The sequence below is a fragment of the Dermacentor andersoni genome, chromosome 4, assembly GCF_023375885.2.
Source record: "Dermacentor andersoni chromosome 4, qqDerAnde1_hic_scaffold, whole genome shotgun sequence".
Lineage (NCBI taxonomy): Eukaryota > Metazoa > Arthropoda > Arachnida > Ixodida > Ixodidae > Dermacentor > Dermacentor andersoni.
The window spans coordinates 16,014,922-16,031,725 of NC_092817.1; the positions used below are offsets into that span (position 1 = coordinate 16,014,922).

At 46.1% G+C, this 16,804-nt stretch overlaps 1 protein-coding gene across 15 annotated transcripts in view; it reads right to left on the minus strand.

Annotated features, from left to right (window-relative positions):
- LOC126535781 (uncharacterized) overlaps nucleotides 1–16,804 on the minus strand; it is an 82,268-nt gene that overhangs the window by 13,886 nt on the left and 51,578 nt on the right. For 8 of the 15 annotated variants that reach the window (XM_072287760.1, XM_072287756.1, XM_072287755.1 and 5 more), the window contains 13 exons: nucleotides 14,183–14,224; nucleotides 13,109–13,144; nucleotides 12,857–12,907; nucleotides 12,542–12,589; nucleotides 12,212–12,259; nucleotides 12,079–12,120; nucleotides 10,595–10,627; nucleotides 10,467–10,496; nucleotides 10,214–10,261; nucleotides 10,095–10,127; nucleotides 9,895–9,921; nucleotides 6,578–6,700; nucleotides 2,972–3,094 (listed from right to left, as the gene is read on the minus strand). In XM_072287760.1, coding sequence (XP_072143861.1) covers nucleotides 2,972–3,094; nucleotides 6,578–6,700; nucleotides 9,895–9,921; nucleotides 10,095–10,127; nucleotides 10,214–10,261; nucleotides 10,467–10,496; nucleotides 10,595–10,627; nucleotides 12,079–12,120; nucleotides 12,212–12,259; nucleotides 12,542–12,589; nucleotides 12,857–12,907; nucleotides 13,109–13,144; nucleotides 14,183–14,224 — 684 coding nt within the window. The remainder of the gene's footprint in view (nucleotides 1–2,971; nucleotides 3,095–6,577; nucleotides 6,701–9,894; nucleotides 9,922–10,094; nucleotides 10,128–10,213; nucleotides 10,262–10,466; nucleotides 10,497–10,594; nucleotides 10,628–12,078; nucleotides 12,121–12,211; nucleotides 12,260–12,541; nucleotides 12,590–12,856; nucleotides 12,908–13,108; nucleotides 13,145–14,182; nucleotides 14,225–16,804) is intronic. The other 7 variants (XM_072287757.1, XM_072287758.1, XM_072287754.1 and 4 more) reach the window with 7 other exon arrangements.

Genomic DNA, 16,804 nt, shown 5'->3' on the forward strand with positions numbered 1-16,804 from the left:
CGTCAAAAATTACGGCAGGGCGAGCCCACATTTCGAGAAACTTCTTGCCTGAGCAATGCCGCTCCCGGGTGAGATGGGACCAGACCTCCTTCCAATCTTTCGCAAGCACCTCGTGAAGGCCCGGCGCCCGCCCCCCGTAAACTGCAACCCAGCGTGCTAACCAAACTTGGTATAAGCACTCAACAAGAAGAAGCACGAACTGGTTGATCGCCCACATAGGCAGAGGGTGCAACAAACGAACTATCTGAAGCGGAACGCTTGGGATACTACAAAGCTAAAGCTATCCATTAACCAAGAGCTGTGGGAAGCAAACAATGCGAAATGATATGGACCGTATCCTGACGACAACCACAAAAAGGGCCCACCCCTCGAGTCGGGATGGCTGTGAAGGGTGTGTAGCTCACCTGGCGTCAAGGAAGCTGGCCGTAATGAGCTTCCAGCTTGGCTTGTGGAAGGACAGGTCGTACCTTTGGCAATGCGGAGGGGAGACCTGGGGTGAGGATATTGACTAGTTCTTGAATTGGAGTTGAAACTACATCGATGCTGGCGTGACCTTTGCTGAGGCGCACCAGACAAGTGGCAGCCGCCGCGTGTAAATGGTGGATGGGGAACCTGAACGAGGCACACAGTGACAGATTGTGCTTTGCGCAAACAAATGGAGTCGAGTGCTAAGAAAAAAAAAGAAGTAAAGCTTCGAGCCAGGAGCAGATTCGGGTTATGAGCGACCTAGGTCCACCTCACGTTTAGTGGAGTAGCCACAATGCCCAGGTCGAGGATTCCAAGCCCTACCTTTCTTGGGCAACTTAAGCACCTGCCGAGCTACACAACCATTTGTCCATTTCCAAAGAAAATGAAAGCGAACCCTCTCCAAGATAAGCTTGGTGATTGGGACAGGACACACACATAAATGAGAAACGAAAACAGAAATTACCGAAGAATTATTGCTCGAGCTGTCAATGCACACGACAACGTGCTGAACTCCTGAATCCTGGTTTCAAGCTTCGCCTTAGCTTGCTGCCATTTCTGTGGAGACAGACTGTCCAGATCGAATTGGAAACCTAGAATTCGCATCCATGCTTTCACGGGCAGACTATTAACGGGCTGCGGATTGAATGGAGCGTAATTCAAGTACATGGCTGCACTTTTCGACCTATTCAACCTTGCACCACTCACCCTGCTGTAACTGTTTATGACATCCAAGACGGTGCTAGCTAATGTCTCGTCCAGGACAACAACAGACAAGTCGTCTGCATAAGCGAACAGTGCAACCGGAGGGTAACCTGGTAAAGACCCCGTGTTGAAGAAAATCCGGTGTCCACGTCCGCCGTCGGCGGCGTTGTCTGTCAGAAAAAATCAGCCCGAACCACAACCACAGCCATAGGCGTTACTGAAATAATTGAACTTCTCAAAGTAAAATACGTCAGAAAATTTGTGAAGTCTGACAACCTACAGGCATGATCGCGTCTGCTCTTAATTTGAATGTACGAGAAAATAATCTGAATATGCGAGAAAATATAATTCTCTTACGCGCTACTCAAACACAAATCCCTTTTTCGGTGCTTACGGGAGTATGAGCCATTCATGAGTCGCTGCTTGTAGCCTCTGGCTTACGGGGGTATGAGCCATTGCTACGCCCTGCGCTGCCGCCGCGATCGGCCCTGCATAGTTTTCTATCGGGCCCCGCGTCGCAGAATATCCGATGTCGGTGTCGGCGTCAACGAGGCCCGATAGCGCCAACGCTTTCTACTCTTAAAGGCGAAGCAAAAGCGTCCTCCAAGTATTTCTTGTATTTTTTGAGGCCCTGTTTGCCGTTTGCTTATATTCTTTCTTTTTATCTGAAATTACCGTGATTGCCTTGTTAGCCGCACAACTTTATATGTACACTCTAAAGAAAGTTTACACCTTTTGGGGTGTATAGCTGGCACACAACAATAATCCTCATTTGCCTTGCTTGCGTTGACTTTCTTGAAAACGTCGCGCCCGCTACTTTCCTGTCGACAATGCTATGTCATGCTGATAACGCGCATACCGTTCATTACTGGGAAGTGCCGGGCTCGCAGCGTTAAAAAAAGGAAATGCGGGCAAGACAGATGACGTTTATTGTTGTGTGGCAAGATATGACTCAAAGGGTGCAAACTTTTCTCAGGGTGTATTGTTACGCACTGACACTAACAGTGTAAGTTCGTATACTGATAGCCGTTGTGTACCTATTCACGTTTCACCTGCTGCTGTAGGCCTCGAACTTAAGTAAGCTGTTGCTAGTTTTTCGTCTGGTAGCGGTTCCCTAGCTTTCACTCGAATAAAAGTTTATACATGAAATCGTCTACTAGCGAGATGTTCGACTCGGCAGCATGACAGGTTGTTGGTCGGCGCTTAAAAACCCGTGCATAAAAAATAAACGACGCAATACATGAGCAGCGCAGTGGGAAGCTGAGAAGAAGAGAAGCTGAAGTTAGGTTGAAGCATTTTGCAAATTTTGTCAGCGCTGAGCGCAAGCGTCAATTCTATTCGCATTGTTTAGCTTTTCTCCTACGTGCACGGCTTTCGTACGCGTTCTTTTTTATTTCTTTTAGCGCGCAGCATTCGGTCTTACTTTTTGGTTGTCAGTTTCAGACGTTCTGCTCTAGTAACGATACACGCCTTTTCGCATTGGATACGTTGTGACATATGCTGCTTTGCTGCATCTAGACAATACGGGGTGCTCTTGGGGACCACGTTGACGAGTGTGTAGAAGCTTTATCTTATTCTATTTTTTAGGACCACCTGACATACATTCAGGTTCTCCAAGAGAAACCAACCGAAATAATCCGCCCCCTCCTCTTCTTTTTTTGTCGTTTTCAGCCTTAGTTTATTGTTAAACTACTACGGAAGAAACTCGCCCAGCCAGCAAAGTTAGCATCGGTTAGAAGATTGCGTGTGAACTCTAAGCATATTGTAGCTACATAGTGACGCAGCACGTGCGCATACTCACAACAGTTGGACTCGTCAAACCTGTCGGGGCAGTCGACTACGCCGTCGCAGACCGACGTCTTCGGTATGCATGTCACGCCGTCCCCGCAGGTCGCGTAAAACTCGGCTGGCTCGCACACTTTCTCTGCGCAAAAGAAGATTAAGAGTTTAAGGATGACGGAGGGAGGCGGGAGGGGGGGAGGGGCGTAGTCGGTGAACGGGCATGCATCGTCAGTGTGCTCGTTAACGCGCTTGTATGCCAAACACATTTGTTCGCCCTGTCCAGTTGCCCGAAAGTAGATTCCGCCAGTAAGACAGCAGTCCGATCATTTATTGAGGCGTTCAACGCTCTCGCGGAACTCGGTAAACTTCGTAATGCCGCCCACTTAGAATACCGGAAGGTTCGTAATTATTTAGTGGGCAAACAAGGTGCTCGCGCGCATAGACCGCTGGGATTTCTGCGGTGGGACGCTCGGCGCTATCAAGTTCCATTCTGAGCGATGTCAAGTCTTGCGACAGCACCGCAGTGCGTGGTTGTTTCGAGAAGTCAGTAGTCGTTACTGGAATCACCTTGAACCTAATCCTATAGCAAATAGTCATCGATTTTGTGTGCTGCTGAATTGTACAAACTCAGCAGCTGCTTGAATTATATGTCCAAACTTTCCACAGAGAGGCTGTTCGCTAAATATAATAGATGAACTGGCAGATTGCTCCCTCAGAACTCCTTAAGCTTTTTCATAACATATTTAGAAGGCAAGGAACGACAAAATTAGCAAGTAATATTAAAAATTAAACGAGGAGTTCTCATAACTTTCCTTGTATTCCAACCGTTGCCCCCGACAACACCATTATGTGACGCAAAAGACATCGAACTTTTCACAAGTTTCATTGTCTATAAAATGAGTCTGAATTGTTTAAACTCGGTATTTCTATTCCAACCGCGTTTACCCTATTTTTTGGCAACCGACAGTTTACTAACTTAGTGCAGCTTTAATTACTATATTCTGAAACGATGAACATATTCTTCACTTCAAATTTCCGAGGAAGTAATATAATTGTAGACGACAGTTGTCACCACCGGCTCTTTGGTATAATTTCATTAAATCTCGCTTTAGCCTTCTGCAAGTGCCAAATCTGTAGGAGTAAACACAAGTGTCCACGAAACACGATGACCCCACAAGCTACAAAAAGCAATGACCCACACAGTTTACACATACGATTCAGATATACTCCGCCTACTGCTACAGACTCTTTTTCTATATTGCGAGCAAACATCACAATATTGAACCACTGTGGTCTTCCAAAATAACGCAATCATAATATCGCATGACGTAAGAACGTGAATTTGGAACTTATATTTTATTCAAAGTATACGTACTTATTTTTTATTCAACTCCTAAGCCCCTACACATTGCCGCCAGCGACTCTATGTGCGCAACTTATTTTACGATCTGTGAAAGTTTTGTGCCATGTAGACCGAATCCTGAAAAGAAAAATTAGTGAAAACGTGACAGGACTCGGGTGCGGAAGAGAAGGTCGAATCGAATAGAACTGAGTAGAGAAAGTTTCCTCGGGATGCAAAATCACGCGCATGAGGACTTTTCTTTTTCTTGGAGAAGGGAAAGAGAAAATCACTTTCGCGTATGCAGGGGTATCAGCTTCTGTGTTTCGATCCTACCAGCCAATGCTCTTCAGGTTTTTACCTCCATCACAAAGTCGCTCCTTTTCGTTCACCACTTTTCTTTATGTCTACTCGTAGAACTAAACCCTCTCTTATACTCCACCGCTATCACAATGGAACACATTCCGTGGGCGGTTAGCCGATCAATTTCTACGCCCAGCGGTTGCTGAAAGTTCAGGCTTTATTTTACGACATTCCTTTTTTTTTTTCACTGCTGGTGCATAAGTCAACTGCGCGATTTCAACCCTCCCAACAGAAAAGTTCAGAAGGACAGAAACTTTTCTCACGGCCACGCTGCACGGTTCCCTTGGACACTACATTTATCTCGCGCACTTCACAGCTTTCCAGTCTGTCAGCACGGCTCAACGAGCCAGCGGTCCTCGATCATCTTATCGGCGTCGTTCGTGCACCACTTTCTTTTAGAAATAGAAACGTTTGGAGCATTGAAAGAGGTGCGAACTGTACTGAAATATAAAAGATAATGCTGCAAGTCTTCTATGCGCCCTCTTCCTGTTACTCTGACCACGCAACTTTCGTACAGTGGTCCTGTAGACACAGGAAACGCAGCGCGCAAGTACCTGGGCCCGTATTCGCAAATTAATAAACGTTCTTACGTTAAAGCTGTTCAAGTGATCAGATGTCAACTATTTATTATTCTGGGGCGTATTAGCGAATGCGGCCGCGCAATGGCAAGCAACACTTATGAACTAGAAACTGTACAATAATTAAATTGTGCGGTTTAATGTACCGACATTGCAAAATGGGCTATGAAGGAGGCTAAGAGTCTTTTACAACCCGCTACGCAGTTCCGGTTAATTAAGAATGCAAATCAATCTACATCTGTCAACCTTATGCCCTTGAGGGTATAAGGGTGTGAGTTATAAACAGAGAGCACTGAAGTTGTAAATCGGTTCACTTTGATATAGCGAAGGTTTCCAGATGCTATAGAGAAGGTATACCCTTTACGTGCACCTAAAGCACGGTATGCACGAACGTTTTTTTTTTTCTTGTTTTTTTTTTTGCATTTCGCTCTTTTGGTGTTTTTTCGCCGTGACCGGCAACCGAACCCGAGACCTCCTGTTCAGCAGCACAAGCCATATTCACTGAGCCACCGCAGTTGGCAGCTCTGTGAATGCAGCCTGTGGTTTTGGTCTCAGTTGGCACTAACTGACAACGTTTGCAAAAAAACAAAAAATGGAACGAACAAGAAACGAAGATTGGAGCTCCGACTTGCCCAACCAAACGAGATGACAATGTTAAATTGAATTCGTAGTCGAAGCACCGACTATACTCGACGTTCTAGAATGCGTGAGAAGTTGATCACTTAGGTGCAGGTTCAATTTTTTGCATGGATTATTCAACCCTTAATCGAAAAGTACCACCCAGTTACCAACTCTGCACTGCTACTACCCTACTACACATATGCAACTGGGTCCCATTTCACATTTCTATTGCATGGTTTTTATTTTGTCGTCTGGTACACTTCAGCGTTACTTTCTCGATTGTGTAATATTTGGTAAGATTTTTCTTGCAATATTTGGCCAGAACATCAAAGAAGAATGCCTGTACTAAAACAGGATCTCGTAGTACTGTGTCCCCTGTCGTACTTCTGTCGTGCATGTTATATCGTACTTTGGTATGTTGTCCTGTCATTGCCTTTTCAGAGAAATCGAGTACCTTTACGTTGTCCATTCGGAACTGCTACATCTTCAGTTATTGTGACCGACGTTCCGATCAAAGATTTCGTAACGGCCAGCAGCGCACTGAAAACATGCAACGTCATACCGCAACATAAGAAGAAGCAGCACGCATGCACTACACTTATGCACGAGCGCACTTAAGCCCGAAACTGGCAAGACACGCAACTTGACGAGAGAGAAAAGAGAGCCACTCAGGTTGGATGGGGGCACACTGTCCAAGCCGTGACCTCCAGTCGATAATGCTTACTGCATTTCTTCTCATCCGAGCCGTCGGCGCAGTCCTCGTTGCCGTCGCACTTCCACTTCACGGGGATGCACTCGCCGTTGTCCACGCAGCGAAATTGATCCGCCTTGCACGGCTCGGGCCGGTCTGCGTCACCGGTCGCGACAGAACAAACACGCCAGCACGGCGTTACGCGCACGCTTGCTTACTCTTACGGCCATTTGCTTGCACGCTTCGTCCCGCACCCCTGCCCTCGTTTAGATACGAAAAGCACAAGATACGGCGTGGGCCGTATACGTGGACATGCTGCTATTCCTTCTCGTCTGGTGATGGCATGGAGCTTTCGCCACGAAAGCATTAGCGCGCGCAGACTTTTCTTTTTTTCCAGGTTGGGATATCTCCCGGAGAGACGTGGTGCAACTGTTTCAAAACTTATCGTGGGTGCTGCTCGCCAACTTTTGCATCAGCTGGGCCAAACGAAGGCCAGGTCTGGCACGGGCCTCTTCCAGGTGATGCCCCTCGATTAGAGAGATGTACCTAACGATGCGTTCCTGGAAACGCAAATGTGAGGGCTTTGGAGGCGTAAGGTGTACGGAGCTCAGTGCATTTGCTCTTCTATAACCTAGGCAGATGTGCGCTCTGTGCGTAGTGCCGATATGTGTGGGTCTTTGCTGACCCCTAGGATATATTCTGGAAAACGAGGTGCGAGCGATTACGAGCAGTCGTTTCGAGACCAGCACTGCATCGACGTATTATGCAGCAGAATGGTGCATAACTGGGCTTGTTGGCAATACGGTTGCATGTTTGCTCTTGGGGACTGCGCGAGAGAACGGGGCTTGAACTCGCTACATAAGCACAGCTTGTCAATGTGTATTCATTTGAAAAGCGAAAACTATAAAGAAGAAAGTTCCTACATATTTCTATTGTACATCAGTCTAAACCTTCGTTCTTTTCTGAAATGTTTCTATTTACTAATCTATTTAGTGTATATGCTATTTATTTTCGGGCCAGTGATTCTATGATTTTCTTTTCTTTGTTGATTTCTGATGTAAGCCAATTTTGTTATTATATAATACTTACTGCTTATGTATCTTCTGCTTTTTCAAAATCTATCACGTTGAAGCAAAAGTAATGCTTTGGAGACATGCGTTCTGAATAATTGAATTTTTCGTTGCTGTGTGCTGTGTGTTAAATATATATTTGGCAAATATGTATGTGAATTATATGTTATGCTGCCTTGAACTTTAGGGGCGCAGAGCCTCTGTCAGGCATTTTGCCTTTACCTCTGCCCCCTACACGGAGAGAATCCGTGAAACAATATTCAATGTTTTCAAATAAAGCCTCTTTGTTAGTATGCGCTCATAGTATGTCTATTCGTGTGCCACCTTTTTTTTTCTTTCTTGTTTATTAAGCTGTTACCAAGTTATACGGTAATAAGCGACCACGATACCGTTGAAAAATATACTAGTCAACTTCGACTTTGTGGGAGATATGGGGTTCTCCTCCGTACTCTTGGGACAAAGGAACGACAACACAGTAGTGCAAATAATCACAAGGGCATTTTTTGCACCTTTCATAGATCAATGCCAGCTAGCCGAGTTGCTATCCACAAAACATGCCGATGGGCGCGACAAATCTAGAAGTCCGACTCACCGAGCGACCGGATAGCGAGCGAATATGTTCGCCCCATGCTGGATCCCAACGCCTGGTCGTTCGCGTGTACGGTCACGCGAATGGTGGCACGTTCGAAGGCGGCCACGCGAGACAGTCTCGCAGAAGCATGGGACGGCGCGCGCGCGCGGGACGTCCACGCCGTGCGCCGACCCGCCGGGAAAGAGCCCGAGCCTTTCTTTCCCGCGCCTAAGTAACCCCGCCGCAGCGCAACACTAGCGCCATCTCTCGCACTGCGCTTCAACCACTCCGACCGCCGCGGGCGCCAGGCCACGCGGCGGGCGAAGCCGCCCTGCAGGAGACGAGCTATGCGAGAAAACTAGATCTCAGGGGAGGCGTGAGAGTCACGCATCCCCACAACTTTGACAAAAGCTACATAGGTCTCTACATAACCGCTTCAGTCACGGCGTACACGTTTGTGAAGGCGACCTATTTTTTCCATTACAGTGCAGTGGTTGCAAGGTATAGACAACGAATATTAAGCTTTCAGTAAATTGAACATACTGCTTTCCTAAACTACACCCATTCCACTTCTGAGGGAAATGTATCAGTTCAGACGACCGCTTCGGTGAAGGCAGTACGGTGTTTCTTCGAACGTCTGAAGTGGGGCATTTAGGTTGCAATTGCGCAAGATTTCTTTTCTCTTGCTGTAATGCTTGTACCCAATAATTAATCTGTGCATGTAATTCGAACGAGTGATTCAATATTTTTAATGAAGAAACGTAGCATAACTGACGGTACAATAAATTATTATTTAATTACTATGTAATTATGATACCTCTCCATAACATGCACAATCGCTCTCATCTCACATTGACTTGCGTTCTATGACATCTCCAGCACCTTGGAAAAAAAAGCAATTTAATTTTTCACATTTATCGACAGTCGATCGTAATTCGTTACTGAAGAGGACAAAAAGAAGAAGCAAAAAAATGGCCGTATAGACAAGGATTTGCTTAACGCATACTCTAACTACACGCGCCAAATAAGGCAGGAAAAGAAAGCCTCGCGGCCTGCGACACATTGCAATGGCAGCGTGCACGCGTGTGCGCACTTTGCACAATTTAATGTGAGCACAACTAGAAACGACTCCAGAGCTGCAATGAATAGACGCTCCAAGTTCTGCAACCAACTCTGGAGTTACTACTGGACATAGGCTCAGCGAGAAAGACAGCGCCACGCAAACAGTGCCATATATATTCCGTTCGTTGAAGCCTTTTGATATCTTTTAAATAAAACACACTAACTAGCTGACGCAGTAAAGGGCCTCGAGATAAAGCAGTTTCTGTAAAACTAGCAAGCCACAATTTCGCAACAATACTTTCTTCAAAAACGTTCCAAGTTAGGTTCATTAAAGTTATTCTTCTGTGACGTCTTCTCACCGTGACGGCACGAAAGAAAAGAAAAAGAGTATCACCATATTTTCCTAGTGTGCAGAGCGTCCTTACTCCGCAATGTGTTTGATTTTTTTACTTAGTTTGTCCTTGCATTCTTTTTTTCTTTTTACATTTTAGACAGATTACATCTATTTTAACTTCAACCAAAGCAAATAAAACACAGCGGGAAAACGTGGCAGTGACAAACTAGAGCCTGAATTTGCGCGCTGGACCGTTAAGTCAGGCATTTCCACGAAGAAACTGGAAACCAGAAACCCACTGCTTCTTACTTACATGTGGCAGTCTTGAATTTTGCCGGCTCTGCACGTCAAACAAAGGATAGAGTAGAATACTTCCTTATCGAAGAATAAAAGGAACGCTCGCACAGAAGTCAAGTACACAGCTGCGGCGTAAACAATTTCAGGGTTCACTAACGCGAACGATGTTTTTCTTCTTATAATAGGGACACTACAAAGCAATCAGAGCCGGCTCGCCTTGTTTCTTTTCCTTCTCGCCCACGTGGTAATCTGAAACCAGAAGACCACAGCAGCGTTTCTTTGGCTCATGCGACACGCACTGGAACACAACGCCAGCTACAGTTGCCGCACATTACCCGAAATGTCGTCCTCTTCGGCATTGCCCTCAACTACGCGGTGGTGGGCTGAAAAAGAAAGAACAGCCGGCAATGCTCCATTTCACTTGACGCAGCGAGAGCGGCCAGACGAACGGCCACCCGCTCGGTGAGGGGGCGGAGATGTACGTGGTCCCGTAAAGACAGAGCCTGCCGAATGACGGATGGCCCGAGGGGGCGCACCTTGTTCCGAACAGGAATGCGCCCATCTGTCACGTTATACGATGCTGCTTACCCTTTTTGCCGTCGCCGTGCAGCGCGCTATCTGTCGGGGGACGCGATGCGCGAGGCTGTTCAGCGCAATGCAACAAGGACGAACGGGGGGCGAGAACGCTGATCGCGACCCCAGCCGAGAACACTCACCGGCCTCCTCTTCGTGGAACTTCTCGTCGTCCACTGTGGGAACGGAAACGCGAAGGCAGCAGCTGTTAGGCGCTAGCCGCGGTGATGCATCATTTCGCTGTTTTAACAGCTCGCTTGACAGCGCATATATATATATATATATATATATATATATATATATATATATATAGTTCATGTAACTCACGGGATGCGTATACAGCTTAACGTTAGCCTTACGCACGCTAATGCGATAGTGCCTTCAGTGAAAGTGCTCGTTGGCGGTGTCCTTTTCACGGAGCTCGACGGGCCGCTTCGGACCCATCGGCGTTTGTACAATAGCCAGTTATATTAAACGGGCACAAAGGAGTTAATCAGTGAAGACTGATAACGCACTGTTTAAAAACTATTTTTGTTAATATGGTGGTAGCCTATTATTGGAAGAAGGAAAACAATATAAAATTTTACTTCTCGAATTTCGCGCAGCCACCACAACGTCGGTGCCTCCGTGTGACGTCACTAACTTCAAAGTATCTACACGTATTTGGGCCATCGTAACTCAGGAGTTCTCGAAATTTCCTTAGTTCAGACACTGACTCGTTCAAAACACGATGGACCTTACTTGGCCGATAAATAGGTGTACTAAGTACAGACAGGAATATAGGCGACGTCGAGAAGGGGCGGCAACTTCAGTGTAGCGCCGCTACCAGTCTTTCGTTGCTGCTTCTTTTTTGGCGTACCGATCCTTGTTTCAAAATAATGGTGTTTCTTTTATTTTATTTTATTTTATTTTATTCTTTTGTTTTTGTAATGTAGAAGGTTCATTTCCTAATACAACTCAATTTATTTTTGTGTTTATTATCGATTTAACCGATATACTCGTCAATGCATCAACAACACAATCAAATCTAGGCGGCACATATTTGGAAGCAAAGACTTCGTAGAGGGAGTGAAGAAAGAACAGAGCGTATACTGCTCAGTCTGTTTCCATGTCGCGCTAATATGTACCGGCTATGCTTAAGCTAACTCGCTTAGCAAAATATTCCACTCAACATAAGCAGAGGATCGGCCAGTAGATATGTGCGCCCTTGAAATAATGCTTCAGATCAGATCAGCTTCATTTATTTATTTATTTATTTATTTATTTATTTATTTATTTATTTATTTATTTATTTATAACCTGCCCATCAATCACGACGAATTCTTCGTACAGTGTCTGGAAAACTTGACGGCCCATCATCTAAGGTAGCAATCACTCACTAGCTCCTTTCTAAATGAAGGAACGCGCCGGCCACGTCGTGCAAGCAAGCCGGCTGTTTCACAGAATTGTACTCGCGTGCACCATGGCAGTGGATTGGTACCTCATTCTTTACGAGCCTGCCTGCAGCCACTTTCTATTTAGCAGAGAGCTGCCCTGCTATGTATAACTTGACGTGCAGTCATTCGTGCCCACAATAAAAGGCCGGGAAAGATGGCCTATCGGAACGAGTACACAATCCTGCCCTCACCTTCTTCATATTCCACCGGATCCAACGGTTCGCCAGTCTTTCCTGCAAGCAGAGCGCGCGAATATCAGACGGTCATGACCGACCGGACGTTAAGTGTGGATGCGCCGTGTAGGAGGTCCTTCCACAAACTAACCTGAGCCGGGTCCTTTGTTTACCGGAATAAACACCGGTGAGTTTTGTACTGCAAATATAACGACAAGCGCTGTTTTAGTAAAACGTCATCCCGAACATTCTGCCATTTTGCAGTACCAAGCTTTAACAGTTTTGCTACGAGAACTTGACCCAAAGCTTATCGGGTGCGAGATAGTTCCATTTGAGTGGATGCTTCCTCAGCGACTCGTGCTCTCTGTCGGTGAAAGCCAGCAGATTAAGAAACCGTTACAATGAGGACCTGATCGTGCATTATTTCGTGATTCGATGGCCAGAATCCGACGCCAAGTTGGCCCGTCGTTTAGTGACTCACCAGGTATGGGATTGCCAGCATTGTGTAAAGGCAGGCTTCCTTTATCATCTGGAAATAAACGGTGTACATATTAGTGATGGTTAAAGTATCCAAGCCCGTACAAGAATGCACTCTGCGGTGACACACCTCCGTAACTATTGGTATAAGAACGCTCTTATTGCCAGCAGTAATACTAGACCAAAGAATACCAGTTGCAAGAGTTTAGTTGCATCTAAGCAGAAATAGTGGTACTTCTAAGCTGGTTGGTTACACTGAGAACATTAAGATTAAGCTTTGCGCTGCAAGTCCTGTAGCATACGAGTGCAAATGCCTTACCAGGTATGAAACTGCCAGCACTGCGGAAAGGCAAATTGTTCCCCTTATCATCTGGGGAGAAGAGATATGAAGTTCCGCATATCAGCGATGGCTAATATCTCGAACACGTGAAAGTCTACACTCAGCAGTGATACACCTCAGTAACTGGTTATATAGGAACGCAGTTATGGGCAGTTAATGTGACCCATACTCGTGACACTGATGAAGGTAACAATTTAAAAAAGTTCACTCTACTCTTTCAGGCATTCTTACCGATAATGAAATATCGCTTTCGGGGAAGCTGGCCATCTGGAAGCATCAGTACCACTTCATTAATAAGAGCAAACAACTCTGTCAAATTTTCCATGATGCACAAGATAAATATCCCAATGTCCAGAATTATTTGTAATGCCATCCGATGCTTACACTCGAATGGGCGTAGCGCAGCAGAAAAGTCCAAACAAATTGCACGTATACAATGCAGCACCTTCTACCCATAGCATGAAGTTGTTTATTTCCAGCTCGTTTACTTGGCATTTCGCATTAAAAGCCTCCTGAGCCCTTTATCCCTGACCTCACGCTGTAAGCCCACCCATTTCAAAGGAGAATGCATTTTCATCATTCTCTAAGCTCCCCCAAGATAACACCGTGCACGCTTTCAATCTAGAAGGTTTTGATTACCAAAGACAGGCGTGGTTTCCATATCATGCACGCCTCAGCCACTTTCCAAATGGAACATTATTCAAGGCAATGTTCCAGCATTCCTCTTCCATTCTTGAGAAAAACTTATAGATTACAATCTTATCACACAATTTGAGTCATCTCATTATGGCGCGCGCATGCCCGCATTCATACACTCAGGCTCGATCCTGCAGTTCAACCAGGCTTACAGCGTCATGGAAGAGCTTCCGCCTTCATCTTGTCCGTTGCTCATCGACCTGTTCACACATGCGCTCCGTCCACCACTTCGATTTCACCTCATTCCCAAGCCTTTTGGAAGTTTCGAATAATTTCTTCACACAGGAAAGAGTTAAACATAAAACAGAGGCATTACGACGAACGTGACGCACAGACTAGAAGCGTATGAAGTTCTGAGTATGCCTCGCGTGCACATTAATATGACTTTGTGTTCCTACAATATTTTACGGAACGAAGTCGTTCAAGATAACCCGCAACGTGAGCCGAGTATTAGCCTCCTAAGCCAACTTTTCTCCGTAGAAATTTCTCGCCCGTGCGCGTGCACGAAGAGAGTGAGAAAAGAGTCCTAGACGCCAGCGTTGGCTGCTCGCGATAAGGGTTCTCCGAGTCGCCAACATCCGCGCATCAATAAAGAAGGGCAGGGCTTACTTCGACGGCGAAGGCCAGCCAGTTGGTTGGTGCGCGCACTGGCTGCGGTAAAAGAACGACGGGATGAGGGTTAGCAAACAACCTCGGGTAGGCGTTGGCGCGACATCAGCTAGCCAATTACACCTAAAGCCCCCCCCCCATATTGAGCCCTCTTCCACCGACCGGTGGAAGGCGAATCAATAGAGGCCCCGTAGTTATCCTCGAGAGCCTTCTTGTACTGTTTGTTTGACATCGCTTTAGGTCTTTTCAAAGTTAAACGAAAAGCAGTAACTGAAAAGAAATTGCGTGAGCACCGTGTTTCAGTGGCCATTTTTCCTGAAAATTTACTCCAATTTGTGTAGGACCCTTTTGTCGTCAGCGACAACTGAAGGCACACGTAAAATATGATTCAAGAACCGCGGGATGACGTCGCAATCACGGATGTAGCATCAGCTTCATCACCTACAACAGGATGTTGCATCACCGTTGTGCATAGTTAAGCAAAAGCGGCTTCACCGGAACAAACTGGATGAGATGGACACTTTGTCTATGCACACGACATGCTCCGTTATGCATCTAACTATAGTATTTGAACACAGAATTAGCTTTACAGCTTCGTACTAAAGCTGTCAGTAATAGGAACTGATTCGTAACGGCGTTGTGCTGGTTGGCTTTCTTCGGGTCTCGGGAGGCTATACAACCCCACCCGCACACCATAAACCTTTATATAAGTACGCAGCTGAAAAATGGGCACAGCCAGAATAGGGAATGACAGGAAGGGTAAGCGCCGTATTACAGTCTTCCTCGGAAAGCGTCCGGAATGCGCAACTGGTGGCTACGATGTCGACCATTATGCTGATACAAAAAAAAAAAAAGAAAAATGCCACTCACACAAACTAGTAGCGCACAAAAACAGGGCAGAAGGGATTAGAAGGCGCATAAGTACGAATAGCGTTGACCAGCAATTAGATGCTTTAACCGAAGATTGGCGTTGGTATACAATAATGCCAATACTTTATTATCCCCGATTACAATGTTGTGAGAATATATTCGGTTTCTTTTTCAGAGAAACACACCGAAGGGGCATACACACCGAAGTGTATAAGTGACCGTAATGTATTGCGCTGTGAATTATGTACAAAAAAATCTAATTCATGAGGAAAAATACAAAATTGTTTTTCATTACTAGAGCGCCAACTCATAAATGGTGAAAAGTGAAATGGCATCCTTATCGGTAGAATTTTTGTGTTCATTCAATCGGTGCGGAATAGATGAAAACTGGAGAATCGTTCAAGAGAAACTTCTCATTAACGCGAGAATATGCGCCGAAGGTTGCCAGTCACGTCGCCTACACAAAACACGAGGTTCACCGCACATATAAAACACTTCACAAACAAAAAGAACTGCTTATAATCGAAAGCAAGACGCACGGAATCTGATCGAGATTGGAAACGTTACCATGAACATGCACAGCTCTGTCAAAATTAAATTCAAGGAACTAAAGATAACCTTTACAATCACATTTCAACTATACTACGCAACAATACAAAAGGGTTTGGGAAAGTGACTAACCCCTACTACTCGTCACAAACCCTAATATAAATGACTAAGGACAGACAATTTCTCTCCCTTAAAGAGACCACTGAGTAATTCAACTATTCTTTCAACTCCGTATTTAACGACAAAGTGCCTCTTTCTTCTGACTTTCGCTTTATCTTTTTAGCTGTTAACATGGATGGCGCAATCATCACCTACCAGGGCATATCATCACCTGTAGGTCGGTTACCAATTAACTCTTCGCCAGGCCCTGATGCCATACGCCCAAAGTTCCTGAAGTTAACTCAGTCTTCCCTATGCAGAACTTTAGCCGCTTTGTTTCAGCAGTATATCGACTCCAGATACGTGCCAGACGATTGCAATATTGCTTACGTTATTTCCGTACTAAAATCTGGTGACCCTTCACTAGCTTCAAATTACAGACCTACTTCGCTAACTAACATCGCTTGCAGACTGTTAGAGCATATCATATCATAACCGGTGACGCGACACCTAGTAGAGCATGATTTCTTTATTGCGATAGCATATATATGGACACTCCAGGGGCATTTCTGCCGTCTGCGTCGGCATCGCCGTGATGTTCCGTATACAGTTCAAGGGTGATGACACCGTCTCCGCGCCCTACGCTATATGTGTGAGTGAAAGCGTGCGAGGGAAGCTGTTGATCGCGGCTCAATCTCGCCCGCGCGAAACGGAGGAAAGGGGGGAGTAAGCACGCCGTCTTCCGTCACGCGCAAGACATTCAACGTTGCGAGGCAGCGGGAGGAGCCGAGGGATGGGGGGGGGGGGGGGGGGGGGCGCATCCTACTGCGGCTGCAACTGCGCATGTGGCGGCTGCGTGCGGTCGCGCGGCCGTATCTTGAGAACGATCTGCTTTGGGGGCAGAGTCTAGGTGCGTCGACGACTCGTAGCTTTGTGCGTGCTGTGTGTTCTCGGCGCTCAGTTTGCGTTGAAGCGATAGGCAGCACGAAGGTCACTTCACTCGCTGCTGCTGCCTTGCTTCCTAACGCCAGCGTTTCGGCAGTGAGTGTCCGCGATCATCGAGTGGGATGTGTTCATGTTTGCTGTGTGCGCTGACACTACGCT